Source organism: Cervus elaphus, chromosome 23 (genome assembly GCF_910594005.1).
Source record: "Cervus elaphus chromosome 23, mCerEla1.1, whole genome shotgun sequence".
Classification (NCBI taxonomy): domain Eukaryota; kingdom Metazoa; phylum Chordata; class Mammalia; order Artiodactyla; family Cervidae; genus Cervus; species Cervus elaphus.
The window spans coordinates 65,435,637-65,458,147 of NC_057837.1; the positions used below are offsets into that span (position 1 = coordinate 65,435,637).

The window sequence follows — 22,511 nt, forward strand, 5'->3', positions numbered from 1 at the left end:
TCTATTCCTTCCCCACGGAGTCTGCCAGAGAACATGGTAAGCGCCCACGGAAATGTGTCATGTACCACTTGAGAATAACAGTGGTGGAAATTACCCTCCTCTGAGGCTCGCTCCATGCCAGGCGCTCTCATGGTATTTGCGCACATAACTCATTTAACCCGTAAGGTTGAAAGATGTGTGATGTCTCTTTTTACCATGAGGAGACTGAGGTCCAGAGACGTTAAGGGACTTGCCCAAGATCACACAGCCAGGAAGGCACACTCTCCAGATCTAACAGTGGCCTGAGGCCTGCACGTGAAGCCAGAAACACTGAATGAATGAGGGAAACTGAGGCTGAGCCCTGCCCATGCAGTGGGTGGTCCGCAGCCAGGCCCTGGCCCCTGTGAGGCCTCAGGTTCAGTCTCCAGCCTTCTGGAACTATTTTCCATCTTAACAGTTATGGGTGGCTCAGCAGGAGTCCAGAGCTCTGCCAGGTGACTTCCTGGCATGAACAGGAGCTGGTGGGGGTGGGTGCGGGAGACTGTGAAGCCAAGTTCTATGGCCCATCTTCCCTGGCCAGGGGGAGCGATGGAGGCCAGGAGGCAGGATTGAGGAGCTCAGGGTTCGAGTTCAGAGCAGGTCAGGCACCACCTGGGCAGGGCCAGGCCTTCTCTGGCTTATCTCCCTCCTCTCCCCTACCCTTCACTGTCTTCTCCTCACAGCTGGCTTGTGAAGACTGCAGGAGCTGACTGAGACCCCGACTGTCCACATTGAATGGGGGCTTCAGGAAGGCTTACCCTCCCAATTAACAGATAAGAAAACTAAGGCCTGGCCTGAGGAAAGGTTAGAAGCTAAAGGGGTAGGTTATTCTGATTCAGACAGACCCTATCCTTCTATTGTACAAACTTAACACATGCTGGGTAGCAGATCCTGGGGGAGATGGAGAGGGAGAGACACAGTTAAGCAAGACCTCACAGACTCTAAAGACAGAGAAACCCTTTTGGCCCGAAGAGCTACAGTGCAAGGCTAAGTGTTGCCAGGCAGACAGAAATTAGCAGAGTGCCATGAACTCAGAGGCTCTTGGCCAGGGATGCTCTGGATGCTGTGCCAGGATATCAACTGATAAGAGCAGGTAACATTTCAGCCTCTTCCAAACCATGCCCAGCCCGTGGCGGGAGAACCCAGGAATCTGGCAATCTCCCAGGCCAACACCGACGTGTGAGGGCTGAGCCTTCCCTAAAGCTGCCTCAGTGGGCAGAGAGAGCTTGGCCTGCATCCAGTATGTGCTCATGTCCACCCAAAGGGTGAAGGTCAAGCCTGCTTTCCTGGGAAGCTCTCAGGTCCCCTATAGGCCCAGAGAAAAAGCCTCTTTCAGATGCCAGCTTCCCTCTTCTCACTGGAAAGGAGATGGGCACTGCTGGGGGGCACCAATAGGATTGCTGGGTATACAGGGCCTATCCCAAACTGGGCAGAAGACAATACCCTGGGATTTAGGGAGCTGTGAACGGGTTCTCCCTGGACACCATCCTCCCAGGCTGCAGGACCGTTAGACTGGGCGGAAGTCGGACTCTAGCCAAGGGGATGTTCCCAGATGTCATGCTTTCAAACGGGGACCCGCCCTGAAAGGCAGGCAGGGACAGGCCTGAGCCAGGAAAGCCCTGGGTGAAGACTCAGACTAGTGTTCAAGGCCTCTCCTTGGCCGGAGATGGCCACAGGTCTTCCCGGAAAACTGCACACCAGTGCCTGTCCCAGAAATGAGGGCCACCCAGCGGCCTGGGGGTGGGGGCTCTGAGCCGCGGAATCCGAAGTCCAGCCCCTCACGGAGCACCCACTCCCATCCCAGGCACCGTATCTAAGCATCCTCCAAAGCACTCAAGACCCCCTTCCCAAATCAGGGCCCGTGGGCAGTCTCCTCCTCCAGGTTCCTCCCTTAGGAGAAGGTTTCCCAGATACAATGGGAAGCGGAATGCGAGGGAGCCCCTGAGGGTTTAGGCCCCTTGCCCAGCTCGAGCTGTGGGACAGCGGGCCGGCTAGTGCCTCGGCCGGTGGGGCGGACACCCGCGCCTCCCCGCGGCCTCCCCTTCCCCCACCAGGACCCCGCACCTTAAGATAGTCGTTCTCCGAGCGCAGCTCCTCCAGCTCTCGCAGGAAGCCGCCGGGTCCGCAGTCCAGCATCTCCTCGGTGAGGTCGGAGAAGGCAAGCGAGGCACTGAGGGGCAGGCGGCTGCTGCTCACCGACGACGCGGCCACCGATGGCTCCTCGGGGGAGGCGGGAGGCCGCGGAGGCTGCTGTGCCGGCTGCGCCGGCTGGGGAGGCTGTCCCGTGCGGGCCCCCCCGGGGCCCCCGGCCGCCGACTCGGCGTCGCTGCTCAGCGCCAGCTCCAGGCCCAGCAGGCGCGCCTCCTCCGACGCGCAGTCCGACACCTCCGAGCTGCTGTCGGTGAGGCTGGGCGGCGGTGGCGGCGGTCGCGGCCCGGTCCCCGGGCGCGGACGGCCCTTGGCGCGGACCCCGGTGCGGACCCCGGCCACCCGCGTCCCTGTGCCCCGCGCCCCGGGCGCCACCGCACGCCCCTTCTTGTCGGGCCTCGCCGAGGACGCGGCGCTGCAAGCGGCCGCGGCGCCCGGGCCTGGGCCGCGGCGGCCCTTGGCCAGCGACCAGCCGGCCACGTCCTTGGGCCGGGCCGGCGACGGCGCGCGGTGGCTCTTCTTCCTTTCCGGGGCGGGAGCAGGCGGGGGGCCGCAGCCCCGAGCCGGGGGCTCCCCCGCCGGCACCTCCATCGCGGTTTCCCTCGGCCTCAACGAGCGGCGCGCATGGCCCGGGCCTGCCCGGCCTCCGCGCCCCGGGAGAGGCTCCTGGCGCCTCTCCGGCCGCTGGGGTCGCGGCTCCTCTCGGCCCACCTCAGCCCCCGGGCTGCGCTCCAGCCCCGACCCCCGCCGCACGGTTTCTCCGCTGCTCTGGGCTCGGAGAGAGCGGCCCGATCGCCTCCAGGCACCCCGGCTCCGGCTCCGGCTCCGCCCGGCGCCCGCCCCCTCGGCCTCGCCGCGCCCCCGGAGCGTGCCCGGGCCCCGGCTGCCTGCACGCCGATCGCTCTCTCGAGCTCCGAGTCCGGCTGCTGCCCGGGCCCCGGCTCCGCCCGGCGCGGCCCGCCCCCCGCGCAGCCCCGCCAGCTCCCCGCCCCGCCGCCTCAGCTCGGGGACGCGCGGCTCCGCGAACAAAAGGCGGACGCGGCGGGAGCGGCAGGGAGGGATACAGGAGGCGAGCGAGGGAGGGATCTGCGAGGCAACAGCGACCCCCTCGAGGGTCAGGCCGGCCGAGGCTGCCGAGGCCCGGGCTCCCTCCGCCTCCGTTCCGCCGCCGTCCCCTCCCCTGCTGGCCTGGGCGACGCCCCCGGCGGAGGCGCCCCCGCTCCCCTCGTCCGCGCAGGGGTAGCGCGAGCGGCGAGGCTGGGGACTCCCAGGCAGAGGCCGGGCGGACCTCAGATCGCGGGAGCCAGCATCCATATACACGCCGAGCACCTCGCCCCTCGCGGCTGTGCGGAGCGTGCGCGAACTCCGCCCCCCAGAACCTGGCGGAGCGAGACAGATCATCCCAATGTACAGACGCGTAAACTGAAGCCTGGGGAAGACCGGCGATCCCGACCCACGGTTACTGGCAGAGCCGGGATGGACGCCAGACCTCGCGCCTCCAAGGGCGTGCTCCGGTGTCCAGGCTTGGCTTCCCTCTCATAGTCGTGGGGAGCGTCTGGCCCTCGGTGCCTGCCCAGCTCTCCACGCCTTGACCTGCTGTGACCCCAGGCACAATCGCTTCTTCCCTGAACCCGGTCTCAGGCTCTGCCCGGCTAAAATCAAGGCGACCCATTTTGAAGAGTCAGACATGCAGGTGCTTTGGGAATAGGTTTTGGTTCCCGCGGGAGCTAGTCCGAGCTGGACCCGGTTGCCCTGTTCCTCACACGTCCCCGACAGAGCAACTCCATTTGACCCTGGAGTCCCGACTCCGATGGGTGTCGTTTCTTTTCTTCCAGACCTGTGCTCCCGTGTTGTTGACTTTCCCACGTGGCTGTCACACCTTCCCCTCCCCTTCTCCTCGCTGCTACTCCCCATCGCCGCCGAGCCCCTGCTGGGCAGAGTCATCGGAAGTCCTTTGGCTGCCCAGCGGGCTGGCGATCACCCTCAGGGTGGCACCCCCTTGCGGGGGTGGGGGGCAGGCCCGTTTTTTACCCCCTCTGCAGCCTCTTCCTCCCTCTGTTCCTCCTCCTTTCCTTTCCTCCTCCTATCCCTTTCCCCCTTCCTTTTCCATTTCTCTCTTTCCCTCCTCTTCCTCCTCCCTCCAATCCTGTTGCTTCACCTCCTCCGCCCTTGACTCACGGCTGGCCCCAAGTCCACTTTGTATCTCCCCCGCAGCGGTGAGTACACTCCCGGGTATGCCCTCTCCTTGTGAGGCATGGCTTCATTCCCATCTAGGGGTGTCTAGGTGTGTGAGTGCCCCCTCCATCCTCAAACCCTTTCTCCAGGTGCCCTCCACCAGCCAGGTAAGGAGCAGGGCCACTCGACAGGTCCTCTGCAAACACTTCTTAAGGGGCATTTCCACCCCCTCCTGGCAAAGCCCCAGCTCCCCTGCCCACACTGACTGTCCACTCACCCATTCCACAGAGGGCCACAGTGGTGGACTTGCCAGTGGTGAATTCCTGACCCCATGGAGCACACAGTCAAGGGAGGAGATGAGCCACAAAAGAGTCATCACCCACAGGATGGCATGACATTCCACAAAGGCAAGGGCCAAGGCAGGCCCTCCTCTGCTTCTCGGGCCTCAGAAGACCCCATGGGATATAATGGATGACAGGGTCCTTCTAGCTCTGATGCCTCCATTTCTTGTAGACTGGTTCTGGTCCAGCACAGAGAGATGCTGTGTGGCTCTTGGAAACCGCATACCCTCTCTCAGCTTCAGTTTCTCCATCTATGCAGAATGTGGGCTTGGAGATGCTGGATGATGTGAACCCTGGCAGGGGAATACGTGCTAGAGCAGGCTGCTCAGCCACTCCCGACACACTCATGGCCACAACAGCAGCTGCCTGGATCTCCCCACGTGGGCCTGAGCGCGAGTCCTGCCTCTACCACATACCCTGTCTGGGTCTCTGGCTGAGCAGGGTGCTAATGGCCCTTCCTGTTCTGAGGGTCTTCAGATGTGGGGAGCCCTGAATCCACATTGCAGCCCCAGAAGAGTCTGGGGAACAGCAAGGCCCTGGTTGGGGGGGGGGTAGAGTCAAGGTGGGGGGCTCTGGATTCAGTTCAGAGGAGGGAAACAGCAGGAGTAAGACTTGCCAGGGGCCCAGACTTGGCTCCGTACAGGTGGGGAGGCCACCTGGGGCTTCCCGCCCCCTGAGCACTCATGCCACGCTCGGTGCCCAACACTTCAGCAGAGGATCCTGGAAAGGTTAGGAACTTCTTGTGATTGATTGTATTTTTAAAAGATAGGTTCAGGGATGTATAGCTTATCCCAATTGTTCTTTTTTAAAAAAAGTGTTTCTATATTTATTTGGCTGCATCGGGGTTTAGTTACAGCATGTGGGATTTTCACTGTGTCCTGCAGGATCTTTCACTGCAGCACACGGACGCTCTCGTGGTGAGGCGCAGGGCTCAAGTGTGTGCAGGCTTCTTAGTTCCCTGACCAGGGCTAGAACCCACGTCCTCTACATTGCAAGGTGAGTTCTCAACCACTAGACCATCAGGGAAGTCCCCTGATTATTCTTGTTTACAGTGTGGCATTGACTCTCTTCTGATTGAGTGATGAGGTTTATATTCCCTCGCCTTGAACCTGAGCAGCTTTTGTGACTGCCTCAACCAACAGAGAACGGCAGAAGTGACAGTATGACTTCCAAACTAGGTCATAAAAGGCAATATGACTGACAGCTCAGTCTCTCTCTGCCTCTGTGTCCCTGAGTCTCTCTCTCCCTCAGTCCACTTTCCCTTGGATCCCAGCCACCATGTTGGGAGGAAGCGAGGCCTCATGGGAGAGGCCACATGAAGGTGTTCCATTCAACAACTCCAGCTCTGGTCCCCACTAAGCCCTGGACACGTGAGAGAAGGAATTTTCAAATGATACAGCCTCCAACCTTGGAGCTGCGCCAGCTGATGCCAAGCAGAGCAGAAATGAGCTGTCCCAAACTGTAAAATAAATATTGTTGTTTTGAGACACTAATTTTGGGGGTAGTTTGTTACGCAGCAATGAATAACTGGAATGTTTGCTTGTTCAAGGTCCTATAACTTGGAAGTGGCAGGGCTAGGGTAGATTTGAACCCAGGGCCATCTAGCTTTAGAGCCTGTTGTGCTGTGCTGTTGGGTAGTGTTCAGCTCAGGCACACGCTGTATAAAGCTCTACTCTAGAAGTCATGAAGCATTAAATGATTATAAGAAATAAATAAATTTAAAAAATAAAAAGAAATAAATCAGATTGTAAGAAATGAAGATGCTGATCACCCAGTGGAAAAACAGTTTATGTTCTCCCATTCAAGCAGCTGAATTGACCAACATGATGGAAACTGAATAGAGACTGAATCCTGGAAGGCTCCCAAGAGGAGGTGATTTTTTTTAATTGAAATTTTTATTCCTTTTTTAAAAGTGTTTTTATTTTTTGGCCACACCATGCAGCAGATGGGATCTTAGTTCTCCAATGAGGGATGGAACCCTGCCCCAGCACACCCCCCATAATAATAATAATAAGCTACAAAGACTTATAGTACAACACAGGGAATGTAGCTGCTATTTTACAGTAACTATAGATGGAGTATAACCTTTAAAAATTGTGAAATCTTAAACATCAAACCACCAGGGAAGTCCCAAAGTTTTTGCCCCTTATACAAACCACTGGCTGAAGAAGAGTTAGAGGAATTAGTAGGGGAGCCTGCTTTAAAAAGGGTAGTCAGGTCAGCCTCTCTTTGGAGGTGACATTTAAAGTGAGCTATTCAGAGAGCCAGAATAAGAGAATTCCAGGCAGAGAGAACCTACTTGATAGATGTTCAAGAAAGTGAGAAGGGCCATGTGACCAGCACTTGACCGGTGATGGACGGAGCTGGAGTGGATAGAAGAAGTCACAGCAGCCCTTGCAGGCCTTTATTCTTGATGCAGTGACAAGCCACTGGGGACTTTGGAGTAAGCCAGGGTGAGATGTAATCTGTGTTTTAAATAGATCACTCTAGCTGATGGCAAGAAGCTGCTGGAAGATGGGGCATGGAGCAGTTGGACCAGCCTCTGAGGGGTAACGGTGGCTGGGATGAGGGTGGAGGCAGTAGACAGGGAAGAAGAGGGATGCTCCTGAGATCACTTCTGGAACTTTGAAGAGTTAGACACCCGTGGATGGAGGTGAGGGATCAAAGAAATGAAGTTCAACTCCCAGGTTTTTGGCTTTCGTTACAGGACGAGTGGTGGTGTGGTTTAACGAGACAGGGAAAACAGCTTGGCGGTGATTGCGGGTGGAGAGACCAGGTTTAGAGATGGAGGTTGAGAGTTCTTTCTGGGTCCGATCAGTTTGAGGTGTCTTTGGAGACTTTCAAGGTATATAGGCAATGGATCCATGAGTGTGGAGCCCAGGGTAGCATGTGGTCCGGAGTCATGAAAGGTTATTAGCATTTAGATAATATTTAAATCCATGAGACCAGATAGGGTCTATAGAGAGAAGAAAAACTGCCCTAGAACCAGGATGTTAGGAATCCCTGGTTCTATCACAGATACAGAGAACAAACTAGTGGTTACCAGTGGGGAGAAGGAAGGGGAGTAAGAGGGACAAATTGTCTTGTAGAAAATAAGCTACAAGTGGGAGTTCTCTTGTGGCCTAGTGGTTAGGATTCCAGGTTTTCACTGCCGTGACCCGAGGTTCAGTTCCTGGTTGGGGAACTAAGATTCTGCAAGCCATGTGGCACATACCTCCCAAAATAATAATAATAATAAAGCAACAAGGACTTATTGTACAACACAGGGACTATAGCTACTGTTTTATAATAAGCATAAATGGAGTATAACCTTTAAAAATTGTGAGTCACTATCATGTACACCTGTAACTTATATAATGTTGTACAAGTATACTTCAATTTAAAATAAAAAGTAAAATTTTTAAATGAAAAAAAATTGGTAGTTGTTCCCTCCAAGTGTGGATGGGATTGGGAGAGGGCAGGATGAAAGGGGCCTTCAACAATTGCTTCCAGAACATCTATCATTAATTGTTCGAATCTTATTAAATAAAGCTATATCCATATATCATTTCCTTAATAAAGTAGAAAATTAAAAAAGAATTCCTGGTTCTAAAAAGTGGGTAAGAGAGGAGACACCAGCCACAAAAGATAGAGGGGTGGGGAGCTGCCAGTGAAGGAGTAAATGTAAGAGAAGGAGAATCGCTCTGTCAAATAGCAGAAGGGCTGAAGGAAGATGAGAGCAGAAAAGTGAACGCCCCCGCAACCCCCAGCCTAGAGTGACACGGAGGCTGCTGGGGACCTTGACAAGAGCAGGGGTGGTCAGGACAGATGTCAAAGGCGGGGGATTGAATAGTGACGAGGAGGTAAAGGTGGAGTGTAGGAAGAAGAGGATGGAGCCATCGTGGAGGGGATGGTCACATTGAGAGGTAGAAGCAAGCAAGAGATGGATGAGGCAGAGAAAAGTGGAGAGCGACAAATCTAGGGGGACCCCAGGGACTGGCTTCTGAAAGGAACAGAGGCTGTTCCTTCATTGTCCCAGAAGGAAGGTGGAAGAGAGGTGTGAGATGCAGGTGGGTCTGTCGGAAGATTGAGGGAGGGACTGACGGCTCCCATTTTCTCAAAGAGGAACAAAGTCACCAGCTGAGAGTGAGGAGCTGAAGGAGTGGCAATTGTGTGTGAAGAGGGCAAAGACGGTCCATAACAGGGACCAGAGCATGGAGATCAGACCTCCCAGGATGCATGAGGGGGTACATCATGCACCCATCAGCTCAGAGTGAAGCCAGTCAGCCCAGCAAGCCACCAGGTGTGTTCTCTCCCTTTTCTCCTAATGTCTTCGGGTTTATTTTGCATAGCAGTAACTGTGCCGCACATCTCATTTTATATCTGCTTTTTTCACTTTACAGAGTAGCAGAAGCATCTTCCTGTGCATTTATGAACTCTTGGCAAACATCGCTTTTAATTCTTAGAAATAATCCACAGAGTGGATGTTCCATAGGTCAATTAACCTTTTCCCCTTTTACTGGACATTGAAATTGTTTCCTGGCGATGACTGTTGCAGTGCTAAAAGAGGCGGCACGTGGTCTGGTGGAGAAAGGAGAAAGCAGGCTGCAAGGCAGTGCTGGGACATTCAACCCTCTGGCATCTAGAATCTGATCGTAGAAGCTTTTCAGAAGCCAATTACATGGGATTTGGGCTTCCAGGTGGCTCAGATGGTAAAGAATCTCCCTGCAATGTGGGAGGCCCAGGTTCCATCCCTGGGTCAGGAAGATTCCCCAGAGAAGGGAATGGCTACCCACTCCAGTATTCTTGCCTGGAGAATTCCACAGAGAGAGGAGCCTGGTGGGCTACAATCCATGGGATCGCAAAGAGTCAGACACGACTAAACACACTATGTGGCAATTAGCTTTTTCGCCAGGTCACATTTCTAGACTTAAGGACAAAGAATGGGACAGCAAGGCACATCTCACTGGCCTCCCAAAGTGCCCAAAGGTTCAGGAATCGAGTGTGGAGGAAAAAGAGTTGGGAGTGGGGCCATGAAAGCAGGAGGGCCAGACGTGTGATCCCCCAGGCTGTTAACAGTTCAAACACGTATTGCAACAGACTTGTTTGAGATGGCAACAGGGCCCATCACTTGAATGTTTTCCCCATAATATTAATACAAGTCCTTTCAGTATCCTATTTTCCTGGTTGGGGCGTTGCCCCGGGAGACCTGGCCATGGAGAAAGGATCTGGGGACCCAAGTCCTTTCCACCAAGGCCAGCAGGAAGGGGTCTTTTAGAGCCGCCCCCCACCCCACATTTCCTGGATCCTACAGAAAATGGGCCACTTCCAGAACGGACCCTGTTCACTTGGAGGTCTGTGTGAAACAGTTGTAGTTCTGTACCGTGGTCCCCCAGCGGGCAGCTGGCCCGTCCGAGGGTGTGAATCACCCAAGGGAGTGGGCTCACCCACCCCAAACAGGCTGGGGGTCCCTTGCTGGGCATATTTTTTCATGACTTCCTGTCCTGGGTGGAGGTCACTTGGTCTGGCTCGGGCTGAAACCCCTTCCAGCTTTGAGGTTCTGCGTTTCAACAGCAGCATTCAGTGAGGTCCCACTATGAGCCTGGGACAGAGAACTACCCGAACCGAGAGCGTGCCTACTGTGTGCCAGATGCTGGGCTTCCTGTGCGTAACCTCGCCCCACGGCACGACAGGCCAGTAAGAATCACCTCCCCATGTGAGAGAAGGGAAGCAGGACCAGAGCAGGGGGACCTCTCCTCATCCCCCGAGCCCCAGGTTTCCCCTGAGGCACAGGGAGGTGGATGTGGCCCTATGGCTAGACCCTTTCCTGCAACATTTGCGTCCCAACAAGGCATCAGGGAAGTGCCTTCCATGATGGGCTTCAGGTACCACGTGGTGCCCAGTAGCTGTGGGTGAGAGGCTCCAGGAAGAGCCCAGGAGTTCAGTAAACCCCACCTCTTTGGGCTGGTAGGGGAAGAGCAGAGACCCGAGGTTACAAGCTCTTGTTTGTGGGATTTGAGTTTCTGATGGATTATAATCACAGCCAGGTCCTTCCGGCTGAAACCGGAGCAGGCTCGGGGCCAGGGCATGCCACCCTCTGGGCAGGTATAAGAGCCAGGAGAGGAGGGCTGGAGCCTGGCTGGGGCAGAGGTAACAGCTGCCCGCCGGAGAACCAGGGTACAGAGCTAAATCTGCTTCGTACAGACCTCCAGGTGGACAGGGTTGGTTCCGGAAGTGGCCCCTTCTCTGTGGGATCCCGGAGATGCACTAGGGAAGCCATCAGGCTGGACAAGCTGGAAGAGGTCACCAGAGGTTGACACTTGGCAAAGTGAGTACATTCCTGATCTTCCCTTCCCCACTGAGCTACTTAACCCCGCAAGTGACCAAGTGACTGTCCCCGAGGTGCTCGGGTGGAGACTGAGTGGCCTTTTGTCAGTGATTTGAGCCCTGAATCTCCCAAAGAGGCAGTGTGGGGGGATGGCCTTGAGCACCGCCCTTATCTAGCACTCGTGGTGGCTCAGACGGTAAAGAATCTGCCTGCAGTGCAAGAGACCCAGGTTTGATCCCTTGCCTAGGAAGATCCCCTGAAGGAAATGGCAACCCGCTCCAGGATTCTTGCCCAGAGAATCCCACGGACAGAGGAGCCTGGCGGGCTGCAGTCCATGGGGTTGCAAAGAGTCAGACAGGACTGAGGGACTAACACTTTCACTTTTTCACCAAACACCAGGCACTGTGTGTTATCTCACTGAACTCAGAACAGGAGGATGGAGACCTGGCTCAGCCTCCTAGTTCTTCAGGCATCGTTCAGTCGCTCAGTCGTGTCAACTCTTTGCAACCCCATGGACTGCAGCACGCCAGGCTTCCCTGTCCTTCCCTATCTCTCGGAGTTTGCTCAAACTCATGTCCATTGTGTCGGTGATACCATCCAACCATCTCATCCTCTGTCGCCCCCTTCTCCTCCTGCCCTCTATCTTTCCCAGCATCAGGGTCTTTTCCAGTGAGTAACCCCTTCAGGCATTACCTTCATTTATTTTTACAACAGCCCTATCAGGTAAATAGGTATTAGTATTTTACAGACAAGGCGATAGAAGAACAGAGATGTTAAGTAACTTGCCCAAGGTCACACAGGATTTAGACTCCCTGACTCCAGAGTCTGTGCTCTTTTTACTGTGTTATATTATTTTGTGGCTGTGGTTAGTCCCTTCTTCAACTTTCTGAGTGGTAGTTTCTTTATCTGTAATTTAAGGCCATAAAACACAATGATCAGAAAGATATTACCTTGAGATTCCTGAAAGATATCCAGACATTGGTTAGCCTTAAGCTCTGGGAAGCCTCATTGGAAACAGTTGGAAAAGAATGTGTGAACACCCTTTGATCCATTATTCAACTTCTGAAATTCATCATAAAAAATATAATCAGAAAAAATATATAATCAAATTTATGAACAAGGACGTTTATTATAATTTTGTTTATAATCACAGAAAATTATAAGCAAACAGAATGTCAAACATTTTGAGGAATGATGTACATCCTGTGGTGAAATAATATGCGGCCATTAAAAATCACATGTTCATGGGACTTTCATGGTGGTCCAGTGGCGAAGACTCCACGCTCCCAATGCGGGGGGCCCATGTTCAATCCCTGGTCAGGGAACTAGAGCCCACATGAAATAAACAAAAAAAGATCCCGTGTGCCGAAACTAAAACCCAGCACAGACAAAATAAATAAATACATTAAAAAAAATCACATGTTCAAAGGGTACTGACTGTAATTGGAAATTTTTCTTTTGTTAAGCTTTACAAAGCACCTTATAAAGCAGCACACTGATGATCTATTTATAAATGTATGTGTAGACATACATGTGAAATTATAAAAGATGGAAAAACAAACCTGTAGGGGTTGAGAGTTTATTTCTGAGAGGTGGAATTATGAATTTTTTTTGAATATTTTTGTATTTTTCTTTATTCTTTTTTAAATTTCTCAGATTTTCTATAGTAAATATGTATTGCTCTTTTAATTAGAAAAATGAGTATTTTTTTATAAAAAAAATCTGTTCTTTTGGTCTAGCTTGGCCCTTTTCAAGCTTCTGTTATAATGGCTTTGAGAGAAAACTGAATTGCATGCTGTCAGTCTTGTGAGGGCATCTGAGACAACCTGGTCCAACATGTCACATGTGGGGAAACTGAGGCCCACATAAGTGCATAAGGCATAGCACTTATGCAAGATCATAAAGGGAAGTAGAGGCCCCAGATCCCCTGTTTGGGGCTCAGGCAGCTGCGCAAATATTACTCTATGGGCCTGAATTACAATTAGAATTTATGGCTAACCTGCATTAGTTGCTAACTACAAGTATGGCCCTGAATGCCGAGCATAGCTGACCTCACAGACTCACTCAGAGACAAGCTGGCCTGGGAGTGACAGGTGAGTGACAGGTGAGAGAGCAAAGGGCAGCTGGGTGGGCGTGGAGCCAGCCAGGTGTGCCCCAGGCCCCTCCCTCTCATCTCCAGGTCTCATCCAGCGCTGCCTCCTCCCTGGCAGGGCTGAAGGTTTACTTACTGCCCCTGGCTGAGCTCGGACAGAAGAATGAAAAGTCTCCGCTGGCGTTACACTCGGCTGGTAAGAGGCCCAGCTGGGCCTGGGGCTGGGGGTCGGTCAGGAAAGGCGGGGGAGGTGAGATCTCTGGCTGGGTGGGACCTGGGCCAGGGTGCATACAGCTGGGTGTCCCCCTTCTGAGGCCCTCCCCAGCTGACCCAGGGTTCAAAGCAAGGATTCAGGAACCTGGGGCCTTAGCGCCCAGCCCTGTGGTTCCGGGACCCTCAAGGAGCATGGAGTGGGTGCCAGATGGAGCTCGGTCCGGAAGCCTGTCCAGTTAGGACTCCCTCTGTAGGCCTGAACCTGGAGAATAGGAAAGCAGTGTCCTGTCCATCTCTTCTCCCTAAAGAGATCTCTCCTGATGAAAAGCTTCAAAGTCCTTCTGTGCAGGCATCATGTGCGCGCGCGCGCACACACACACACACACACACACACACACACACACACACACACACAAACGCTCTGGTACAGAGAGGCAGCTCAGTGATGAAATGAATGAATGAATGAACACACTAACATACATGCCCACTGACACTCACATATAACACAATCCCAGCTCATACCCACCCACATATTGAAAGGTAACATACAAAGTTGCATTTAACACCTCACACTGACTTGCCTACACAACTCTATTTTAAGCCAACACATCACACACCTTCACACAATTGTGCATTTTTTTTATCGAGGCATTTATTATTTACTTTTATTTTTGGCTATGCTGGGTCTTTGTTGCTGCACAGGCTTTTCTCTAGTTGTGGCAAGCAGAGGCTACTTTCTGGTTGTGGTGCACAGGCTTCTCTTTGCAGTGGCGTCTCTTGTTGCAGAGCATGGGCTCTAGGGCACACAGGCTTCAGTAGTTGCAGCACACGGGCTCAGCAGTTGTGGCTCCCGGGCTCTAGAGCACAGACTTAGTAGTCTTGGCGCACAGGCTTAGCTGCTCCTCGGCATGTGTGATTTTCCTGGGCCGGGGATCAAACTCGTGTCTCCTGCATTGGCAGGTGGATTCTTATCCACTGGGTTACCAGGGAAGCCCTAAACGCGCATTTTATATGAACCTGTGCACTATCTCACCCATGAGAAACATTTCACCACCTCAAAGGGCCTTCTTTCTTCCTTTGGGATAATAACATGGGGGTAATAAAAAGCCTACTCTGGAGAGTTCCCTGGTGGTCCAGTGGTGAGGACCTCATGCTTTCACTGTGGAGGGCCCAGGTTCAATCCCTGGTTGGGGAACTGAGATCCCGCAAACCTTGTGGCACAGCCAAAAAAAAAAAAAAGGAGCACATTCTTCTTAGGATTCTTGGGAAAATTCAGAGATTATGCTCACCAAGCATTTCACACGGGCCTAGTCAAGTGTGTCCTGTTTACTGGATATTCAGCCACTATTGTATTATTATTATTATTGTTATTTCATGTACAAATGCACACAGTTTGGGAGCTGCTGTCTGCCTTTCTCTCCTGCCTCCCAAGCTTAGAACACAATCCCTGGCATCCACTCTGGATCCAGAGCAACCAGGCAGACAAAACCTCGGGGGCTCAAGGCCACATCCGGTGGGTGTAGTTGGAAGGGGCCAGGGAGGGAGCTGGCTGGCGGGAAGGACAGGGTCTGACCTGTCGTGGACACTTCGCAGCCTCCTCCGGCTGGACTGGCAGGGCCCTGGGCAGGGGCGATAAGGTGGCCAAGGCTCTCAGGCTCTGGATGTGTGGAAGCTCGTGTCTCCTTGTCTCTCGACTCACCAGGCCCTCTGTGTGTCTTTACAGCCCAGCCAGGTGGAGGATGCTCTGTCTGGGGAGGAGGACAAGGAAGAGGAGGAGGAAAAGGAGGAGGCGGCAACCCCAGCCCCAGCTCCGGTTCCTGAAGGCCCCGTGGTGCCCCAGCTGGCAGGAGCCAGCCAGGTTCTGGGAGCCTCGGAGATGAGTCAGGTTCGGGCACAGTCCATGGTACAAAGCCTTCAGTCCTGCCCCACCCCAGCCAGGCCCAGGGACGCCTGGGGTCCCTCCTGCTCCGTCCTCTGCTCACTGTGTCACCTTGGGCACCTCACTTCTCCTCGCGGGGCTTTTCTGGTAAAATGAGTTAGTAATCCTAGCACCACCTTCTTCACGGCGCCAGGAAGTTAAGGATATGGTGAACTAATCTGCCTCTTTAAACGGAACCAGTCCTTGGGAACTGAGGCCAAAGCTGGGGTGGGAATAGAAGGATGAGATGGGGAGTTAGGAGGAGGCAGTCAGTATCTCATATATTCTCCGCCTGACCTGGGTTCAAATCCTGGCTCTGCTACTTCCTCCCCATGAGGGCTTCAGGCAAGTTGCTTCATCTCCTCGAGCCTCAGCTTCCTCATCTATAAAATGGGAACAGTAATCCCTTTCTCTGAGGGCTTCTGCTCATTGCTGTTTCCATGGTGCCCCCTGGAAACATGAAAGTGCTCCGTGACCCATAAAGTTCTGCCGACGAAGGTCCGTCTAGTCAAAGCTATGGTTTTTCCAGTAGTCATGTGTGGATGTGAGAGTTGGACTATAAAGAAAGCTGAGCGCCGAAGAATGGATGCTTTTGAACTGTGGTGTTGGAGAAAACTCCTGAGAATCCCTGGGACCGCAAGGAGATCCAACCAGTCAATCCCAAAGGAAATCAACCCTGAATGTTCATTGGAAGGACTGATGCTGAAGCTGAAGCTCCAATATTTTGGCCACCTGATGTGAAGAGCCGACTCATTGGAAAAAACCCTGATGCTGGGCAAGATTGAAGGCAGGAGAAGGGGACAACAGAGGACGAGATGGTTGGATGGCATCACCGACTCTATGGACATGAGTTTGAGTAAACTCCGGGATTTGGTGATGGACAGGAAGGCCTGGCGTGCTGCAGTCCATGGGGTCGCAAAGAGTTGGACACGACTGAGCGACTGAACTGAACTGAACCTGTAAAGCACAGGCTTGGGTGAGGGGTGGCTGTTTAACCTTAGTCCTCCTGGGACCCCAAGGATACGGAGCAAGGAGGCTGGGGGGACCGGGAGCCCTCGCTCACCCTCTGCTCTGTCCCCAGCTCAGTCTCCACCTGCCGCCGAGAGTCACTGGATACTCCTGGAGGCTGGCCTTCTGCACGTCGAGGGACGGCTTCAGTCTGCGGAGCCTGTACAGGCAGATGGAGGGCCAGAGTGGGCCGGTGCTGCTGATGCTGAGAGACCAGGACGGCCAGGTGAGCTGTGCTGGGGGTGCTGGGGGGAGGGCTGCCACTAAGGGCTGATGGGCCCCCGGGGGCCCCTCCGTCCCCCAGCTCTGCCCCAGACTCCCCAGCCTGAAGGGGATCTCCAGCTCCCTTCCAGCTGCAAACTACAAACTCTTCCTTCGAGATGTTTGGCGCCTTTTCCTCCTCGGCCCTTCGACTCAGCAAAGGCTTCTACGGTACTGGCGAGACCTTCCTCTTCTCCTTCTCTCCACAACTGAAGGTGATGCTCTTTGGTTTTTTTTTTTTTTTTTGGTCTTTTCAAGAATTTGTATTTATTTATGACAGCACTGGGTCTTCATTGCTGTGTGAGGCTTTCTCTAGTGGCAGCTTAGCAGGGGCTACTCTCCAGCCTGGGTGCTTGGGTTTCTCATCGTGGCGGCTTCTCTTGTTTTGGAGCATAGGCTCTAGGGCGGGTAGGCTCAGTGTTGTGGTGCATGGGCTTAGTTGCCCAGCGGTAGGTGGGATCTTAGCTCCCCGACTAGGGATAGAACTCATATCTGCTGCACTGCAAGGAGGATTCTTAACCACCGGGCCACCACGGAAGTCCTGGGGCCGGTTCCTTTGTTGTGTTCCTTTCCTCTAGCAACACTCAGCTTGTCAGGTTCAAACACAGACAGCGTGGATGGGAGGGTCCAACCACGACTGGGGTTTTGCCAAGCTGATCTGACTTTCTCCCAGAAAGTTGGTCCCTCCTGCCATCTTCCCTGACAAAGTGAATGGCACCTCTGTCTTTCCTGCTGTTGAGACCAAAAATTTTGGAGCCCTTCTTAACGCTTCTTTCACACCCTATGTCTGATGAGCTGTCAACGGATCCTGAGGCTCTTCCTCCTCCATCTCTACCCAAAATCTACCACTTCTCACAATGTCCTCTGCTGTCACCCTGGCCCGAGCCACCGTCACTACTTGCCCATGTCCCTGCTATAGCCTCCTAATGCTTCCACCTTCAGTCATCACAGTACCTGGAGGGAGCCTTTTAAAAGGTAAGTCCTAAAAGGACTTCCCTGGTGGCCCAGTGGCTAAGACTCTGAGCTCCCACTGCAGGGGGCCCAGGTTCGATCCTTGGTCAGGGAACTAGATCTCACATGCCACAACTGAAGATCCCGTGTGATGCAACTAAGATTCAGCCGAGCCACAGCCAAATAAATATTTAAAATAAATGAAGTCAGAACATATCACTCCTTGGCTCCAAGCTAACAATGGCTTCCTTTCTCCCTCAGAGAAAAGCCAAAGTCTTTTTTCAGAATATGTTTTTACTTATTTATTTGGCTGTATCAGGTCTTAGTTGTGACACTGTGATCTTTCGCTGTGGTGCACAGGCTTCTCTGTAGTTGCGACACAGGCTCAGTAGTTGCAGCAGTTGCTCCGAGGCATGTGGGGTCTTAGCGCCCCGACCAGGGAATGAACTCAGATCCCCTGCATCGGCAGTCAGATTCTTAACCTCTGGACCACCAGACAAATCCCCAGAGTCCTTAAAATAACCTACGAGTCTGCATCTTCTGGACTCTCTCTGAAGTCATTTCTTGCTATTTCCCCTCTCCCTACACTGACCTCGGAGCTCGTTCTTAAACAAGCAAGCTTGTTCCTACCTCAGGGCCTTTAAACATGCTGTTCTTCTTAAGGTTCCCTCCACAGGATCTCCGTATGAGTCAAGTGCTCACTTCCTTCAGGACTCTGCTCAGATGTCACCCTCTCAGCAGGACCCTCCCTGCTGTTTACATTTACAGCATTCCAGCTGCTGGAAACTCTTATTGCCCTTCTTTACTTCTTTCTCCTAAGCATTTGTCACAGCTAACACACTATTTATTTTACTTATTTACCTGCCTCCTGCCACTAGAGTGGGAGTCCTAGGAGGCAGGAATTTTTGTCTGTTACATCACTGGTCTATCCAGTACCTAAAACAGTGCCTTGTACTAAATGCAAAAAATAAAACAAACTCTTGAATGGGATGATTTTTTCTTTTCAGGCAATTGCTATAGTCTTCCCAGGCTATTATTATGGAATCTCATCTTTTCAAAAAATTGGTTAATTTTTGTCTGTCTTTGGTCTTCTGGCATCTGCGTTCTTCATGAATTCCCAGCAGTTCCTTGACCCTCATTCCAAGAAGCACCATGAACATCTACTTAATTTTTTCTGTAGCAGTGTTTATCTTCCTCCTGCAAGTCTGAAGGTCACGTTCCTTGAGGAAAGTAGAGGAGGAGTTGCATGGTTCTGTCTTCTCGTGGTCACTTGTTAATATTATCTCATCTCTTCTGAGCCCAGGTCTTATCTTTGATTAGTCCATTTTCTTGCTAAAAACCCTTTGGTTGCTCAGAGCATTTTTTGCAACCAATTACAGGCAATCATAGGCTATACTTTTGCAGCCCTTTAAAAATCTTTTTATTAGCTAAACTTCTAAAAAATAGTTTTCTATTTATTTTTGGCTGTGCTAGATCTTCCTTGCTGCACCCAGGCTTTCTCCAGGGCAGCGAGCGGGGCCTACTCTCTAGTTGCATTTGAGTTGCAGCGCTTGGGCTCCCATTGCAGTGATTTCTCTTGTTGCTGAGCACAGGCTCTAGGGCAGGCTTCAGTAGTTGTGGTGTGTGGGCTTCATTACTCTGTGGCATGTGAGATCTTATTGGACCAGGGATCGAATCTGTTTTCCCTGTGTTGGCAGGTGGATCCTTAATTTTTGGACCACCAGGGAAGTCCTAAATTGACTCCTGAATAATTTGTTCACTTAACAAACGTCTACACCATGTCTCGGGAATATTCCCAGAATCAAGATAGCCTTCATGGAACTTACATGTTAGCAGGGCATATTGTCACTTGAACAGGGCCTGGAAGGAAGGGCTACTTTAAATTTCTCTGGGATGACATTTCATCCAAAAGCTGAGAAGTGAGCCTTCTGAGGATCTGGGGGAAGAGCATTCTGGGCAGAGGGGTCAGCAAGACCCTGGAGCAGCAATAGCTTCAGGTGTCCCGGGTCAAAAGGGTCAGTGTAGACGAAGTGCAGGCGGTAAAGGGGGAAAGAGGTCGGAGAGAAAATCAGGGCAGAGCACGCTGGGCTTTCGGCTTTTGTTAGATGCTGAATTTTATTCCCATTGTCAGGGCCATTGGAGAGCTTTAGCAGAGGAGGGCTAATATCCAATTTGATTTTTAAAAATAATTAATTTTTGGCTATGCTAACTCTTTGTCGCTGCACGCAGGCTTTCTCTACTTGCAGTAAGCAGGGGCTACTCTCTAGTTGCAGTGCACAGGCTTCTCTTGTTGGGGAACACCGGCTCCAGGTGTTTAGTTGCCCACAGCATGTAGGATTTTCCCGGATCAGGGATTGAACCTGTGTCCCCTGCATTGGCAGGTGGATTCTATACCGCTGAACCCCCCAGGGGAGTCCCTGATTTAGTTTTGAATAGCTCACTGACTGCAGAGCAGACATGGGCTTCGGGGCAGGAGACAGAGGAAGCAGAGACCCATCAGGAGGCTGTGATCCAGGAAGGAGTGACTGGCGGGGACAGAACTGGTGGTAGTCAGGGTGTCTCTTTGGGGTGGGGCTTGCAACTTGTTGGGTGTGAAATAGCACCGGGGCTGTGCAAGCTGTGTTAACTCCAGTGAGGAGGAAACAGTTAATTGTAGAATCAGGGCCTGGCTCCTGATGTGGACCTTTCCCCTCCTCTCTCCAGCTTCGGAAGCAGGAAGCCTCAGAGGGTTCTGGTCTATTCCTAGAACAGAAGGGCTTTTGGGCTGTGGGAATTCAGACTGGAGGGCAAGAGGAGGTGAACTCCAGGGAGACTGAGAGAAACTGCAGGAGTTAGGAGCCTAGGGTAGCGCCAGTGCCTTAGTTGGGGATTGGAGTTTGTTTCCTTCACCACACTGCCACCCAGTGGTCCAGAGTAAAACTGCAGGAGCAGGACTCCGCCAATAACTGGAGGTTTCTTATCGCAGGTCTTCAAGTGGACAGGAAGCAACTCTTTCTTTGTGAAAGGCGACTTGGATTCTCTGATGATGGGCTGTGGCAGGTGCGTGTCCTAGTCCTCCCCAGTCTTGAGTCTCGAGGTGGTCTGTACTCTGGTCCTTTCCCCTGTCTGGAAATGCTGGGTTAGGCTACCCCAGACAAAATGGGGGAGGCTGCTGGTTAACCTTCAAGAATCTCCCCTCGATAGGTGTTGTGGCACTCCCTGGCCCCCAGCCAACCCCCTAAACTCTGCTCTGAGTTGATACTGAGAGGAGAGGATGGCATGACGTCTCCCCTAAAGTGTTTAGTTGGTGACAGCTTAGGCTGAATTTATGTAAACTTTGGGAACAGCACTCCATATGGTTGGATGAGGCTAAAGTCAAACCCCAAATCTACCTGTCAATCAGCTCCATAAACATAGGGAACAGAACTCACTGGAGGAAGGCAGGCATCTGCCCAGAACCTGGTGTGTGTGTGTTGGGGGTGGGAAGTGGAGTGTTTTACAAGGTCAGTCTCGCCTCTGGTGTGACTTGAATATTCAGGCAGAGTCAGTCTTATCCTGAGGGCACGGATGACAGCTGCTTGATTAGCACCAGGCAAGTTCTTTGCTCTCCCAGCTGCCTGAATAGCCTCCACAGAGAGGCAGACTGACACAGACCCCACCAGCCACTGCCAATTTGCAATAACCCACTTCCTAGCTCTAGCCTAGGTTTGCTGTCAAAAGAGGGAACTAGAATGGATGCCCTGGTCTGATGTATTCTGGGCTTGGAGTCAAAGCTTATGAGAGTCCCTCCTTTGGCTAAGGCATTGCCATCTTAATGTTCTGAAGGTTCTAAAACTGGTCTGTGGTGATGGCTGCTCCACTGTATATATTTATCAAAATCATTGTACTGTAAAACAAACAAACAAAAAAAAGCTTGAAACCCTGTGAGGGGCAATGTGTGAGCCCTTAACAGTTTGGGACAAACTGGTTTCAGAGGAGATGAGACTAAGGCAGAGCAGTCATGGCGTGGCCAAGGGCTGCTGGGGCAGGTCTGAAGGGTGCTGGAGGGACGGTGCCAAGACTCTCCTCTCTTTAGTGGCCGCTTTGGGCTGTGGTTGGATGGAGACTTGTACCGCGGGGGGAGCCACCCCTGTGCGACCTTCAACAATGAGGTGCTGGCCCGGCAGGAGCAGTTCTGCATCAGTGAGGTGGAGGCCTGGGTCCTGAGCTGACGCCACGGTGGGCAGCCTCCTGAGGCCACAGGCGTTCAGACCTGCCCCCGGATGCCGCCGAGGCCGCGCTCACCCAGGGCGGCCCGTTCCGTCCGAAACACAGATGGTGAGGTGTCCGGTGTGGACTGTGGCTGAGAGCAGCCTCCGTCGCCTGAGGACCAAGATAGGTGTGGAGCCAGGCCACATTCTACTAGAGAGGGGATCTGAGGGAGTAAAAGACAGTTATACCTCACCCAAGCACCATAAAATTCTGCAGGAAAATGATCCTTTTAGAGAGTACACAGTTAATGTGTGTTTATTGTAGAAAAACCAGAAGATATAAAAAAAATTAAAATTGCCTAAAATTCAACCACCCCCTAAAACACTTACGTTTTCATGTATATCCTTCCAGACAGTTTTCCAAGGAGGTGTATGGGATTCTTAAAAAATGGGATTCTTCTCTATATGCTTTGGACAGTATTTTAATTTAAAGAGTATTGTCAAACCAGACACCTAACTCAACCAGTGAAATTAATAAAGACTCCAAAATAGCATTCTTCGTTTCCCAGAAAACTGACCAGTCTGCTACCACTGTGCTGGGTACTTGAAGATCTCTTATTTAATTCCACAAGGAAAATATGAAAGCAGCCAATGAACGATATGCACATGTGGGTAAAGAAGCTGAAATTCTGTAGATGAAAATGTCAGGGAGATTTAAAAAAAGGAAGGATATTTTTTCTGGCAAAAGAGGAACTTAGAAAAACTAAAAAAAAAAATAAAATAAAATCCATAACCTTCCCCAGGCTAGTGCCTGCCTCCTGACAGAATAAGATTCTTTATCAGGTCATTACTTGCCATTATTGAAAGAGGAAAACCAAGTAACATAGGGCCTGTTAAAACCATCCCCTCT

General features: G+C 52.3%; 2 protein-coding genes and 1 non-coding gene across 6 annotated transcripts in view; 2 read left to right on the plus strand and 1 right to left on the minus strand.

Moving 5' to 3' along the window:
• Positions 1-3,206, minus strand: part of SOGA1 (suppressor of glucose, autophagy associated 1) — a 74,749-nt gene extending 71,543 nt beyond the window's left edge. The window contains exon 1 of one of the 2 annotated variants that reach the window (XM_043884361.1): positions 2,083-3,206. In XM_043884361.1, coding sequence (XP_043740296.1) covers positions 2,083-2,757 — 675 coding nt within the window. In that variant the 5' untranslated portion in view covers positions 2,758-3,206. The remainder of the gene's footprint in view (positions 1-2,082) is intronic. The other variant, XM_043884360.1, reaches the window with a different exon arrangement.
• A 7,613-nt stretch (positions 3,207-10,819) lies between these two features.
• On the plus strand, positions 10,820-22,154 carry TLDC2 (TBC/LysM-associated domain containing 2). Of its 3 annotated transcripts, none has more exons than XM_043884417.1 (7): positions 10,820-10,989; positions 13,169-13,277; positions 15,018-15,179; positions 16,294-16,446; positions 16,601-16,696; positions 20,398-20,471; positions 21,487-22,154. In XM_043884417.1, the coding sequence occupies exons 2-7, from the start codon at positions 13,245-13,247 to the stop codon at positions 21,620-21,622; spliced, it is 654 nt and encodes a 217-aa protein (XP_043740352.1). In that variant the 5' UTR covers positions 10,820-10,989; positions 13,169-13,244; the 3' UTR covers positions 21,623-22,154. The 3 variants fall into 3 exon arrangements, with proteins under 3 accessions (XP_043740352.1, XP_043740353.1, XP_043740355.1); XM_043884418.1 differs by having other exon boundaries at positions 13,200-13,277; XM_043884420.1 differs by lacking the exon at positions 16,601-16,696.
• Positions 14,417-14,489, plus strand: TRNAE-UUC. The gene has a single exon. It is a non-coding gene; the product is annotated as a tRNA-Glu (tRNA).
• Positions 22,155-22,511: the final 357 nt, after the last annotated feature.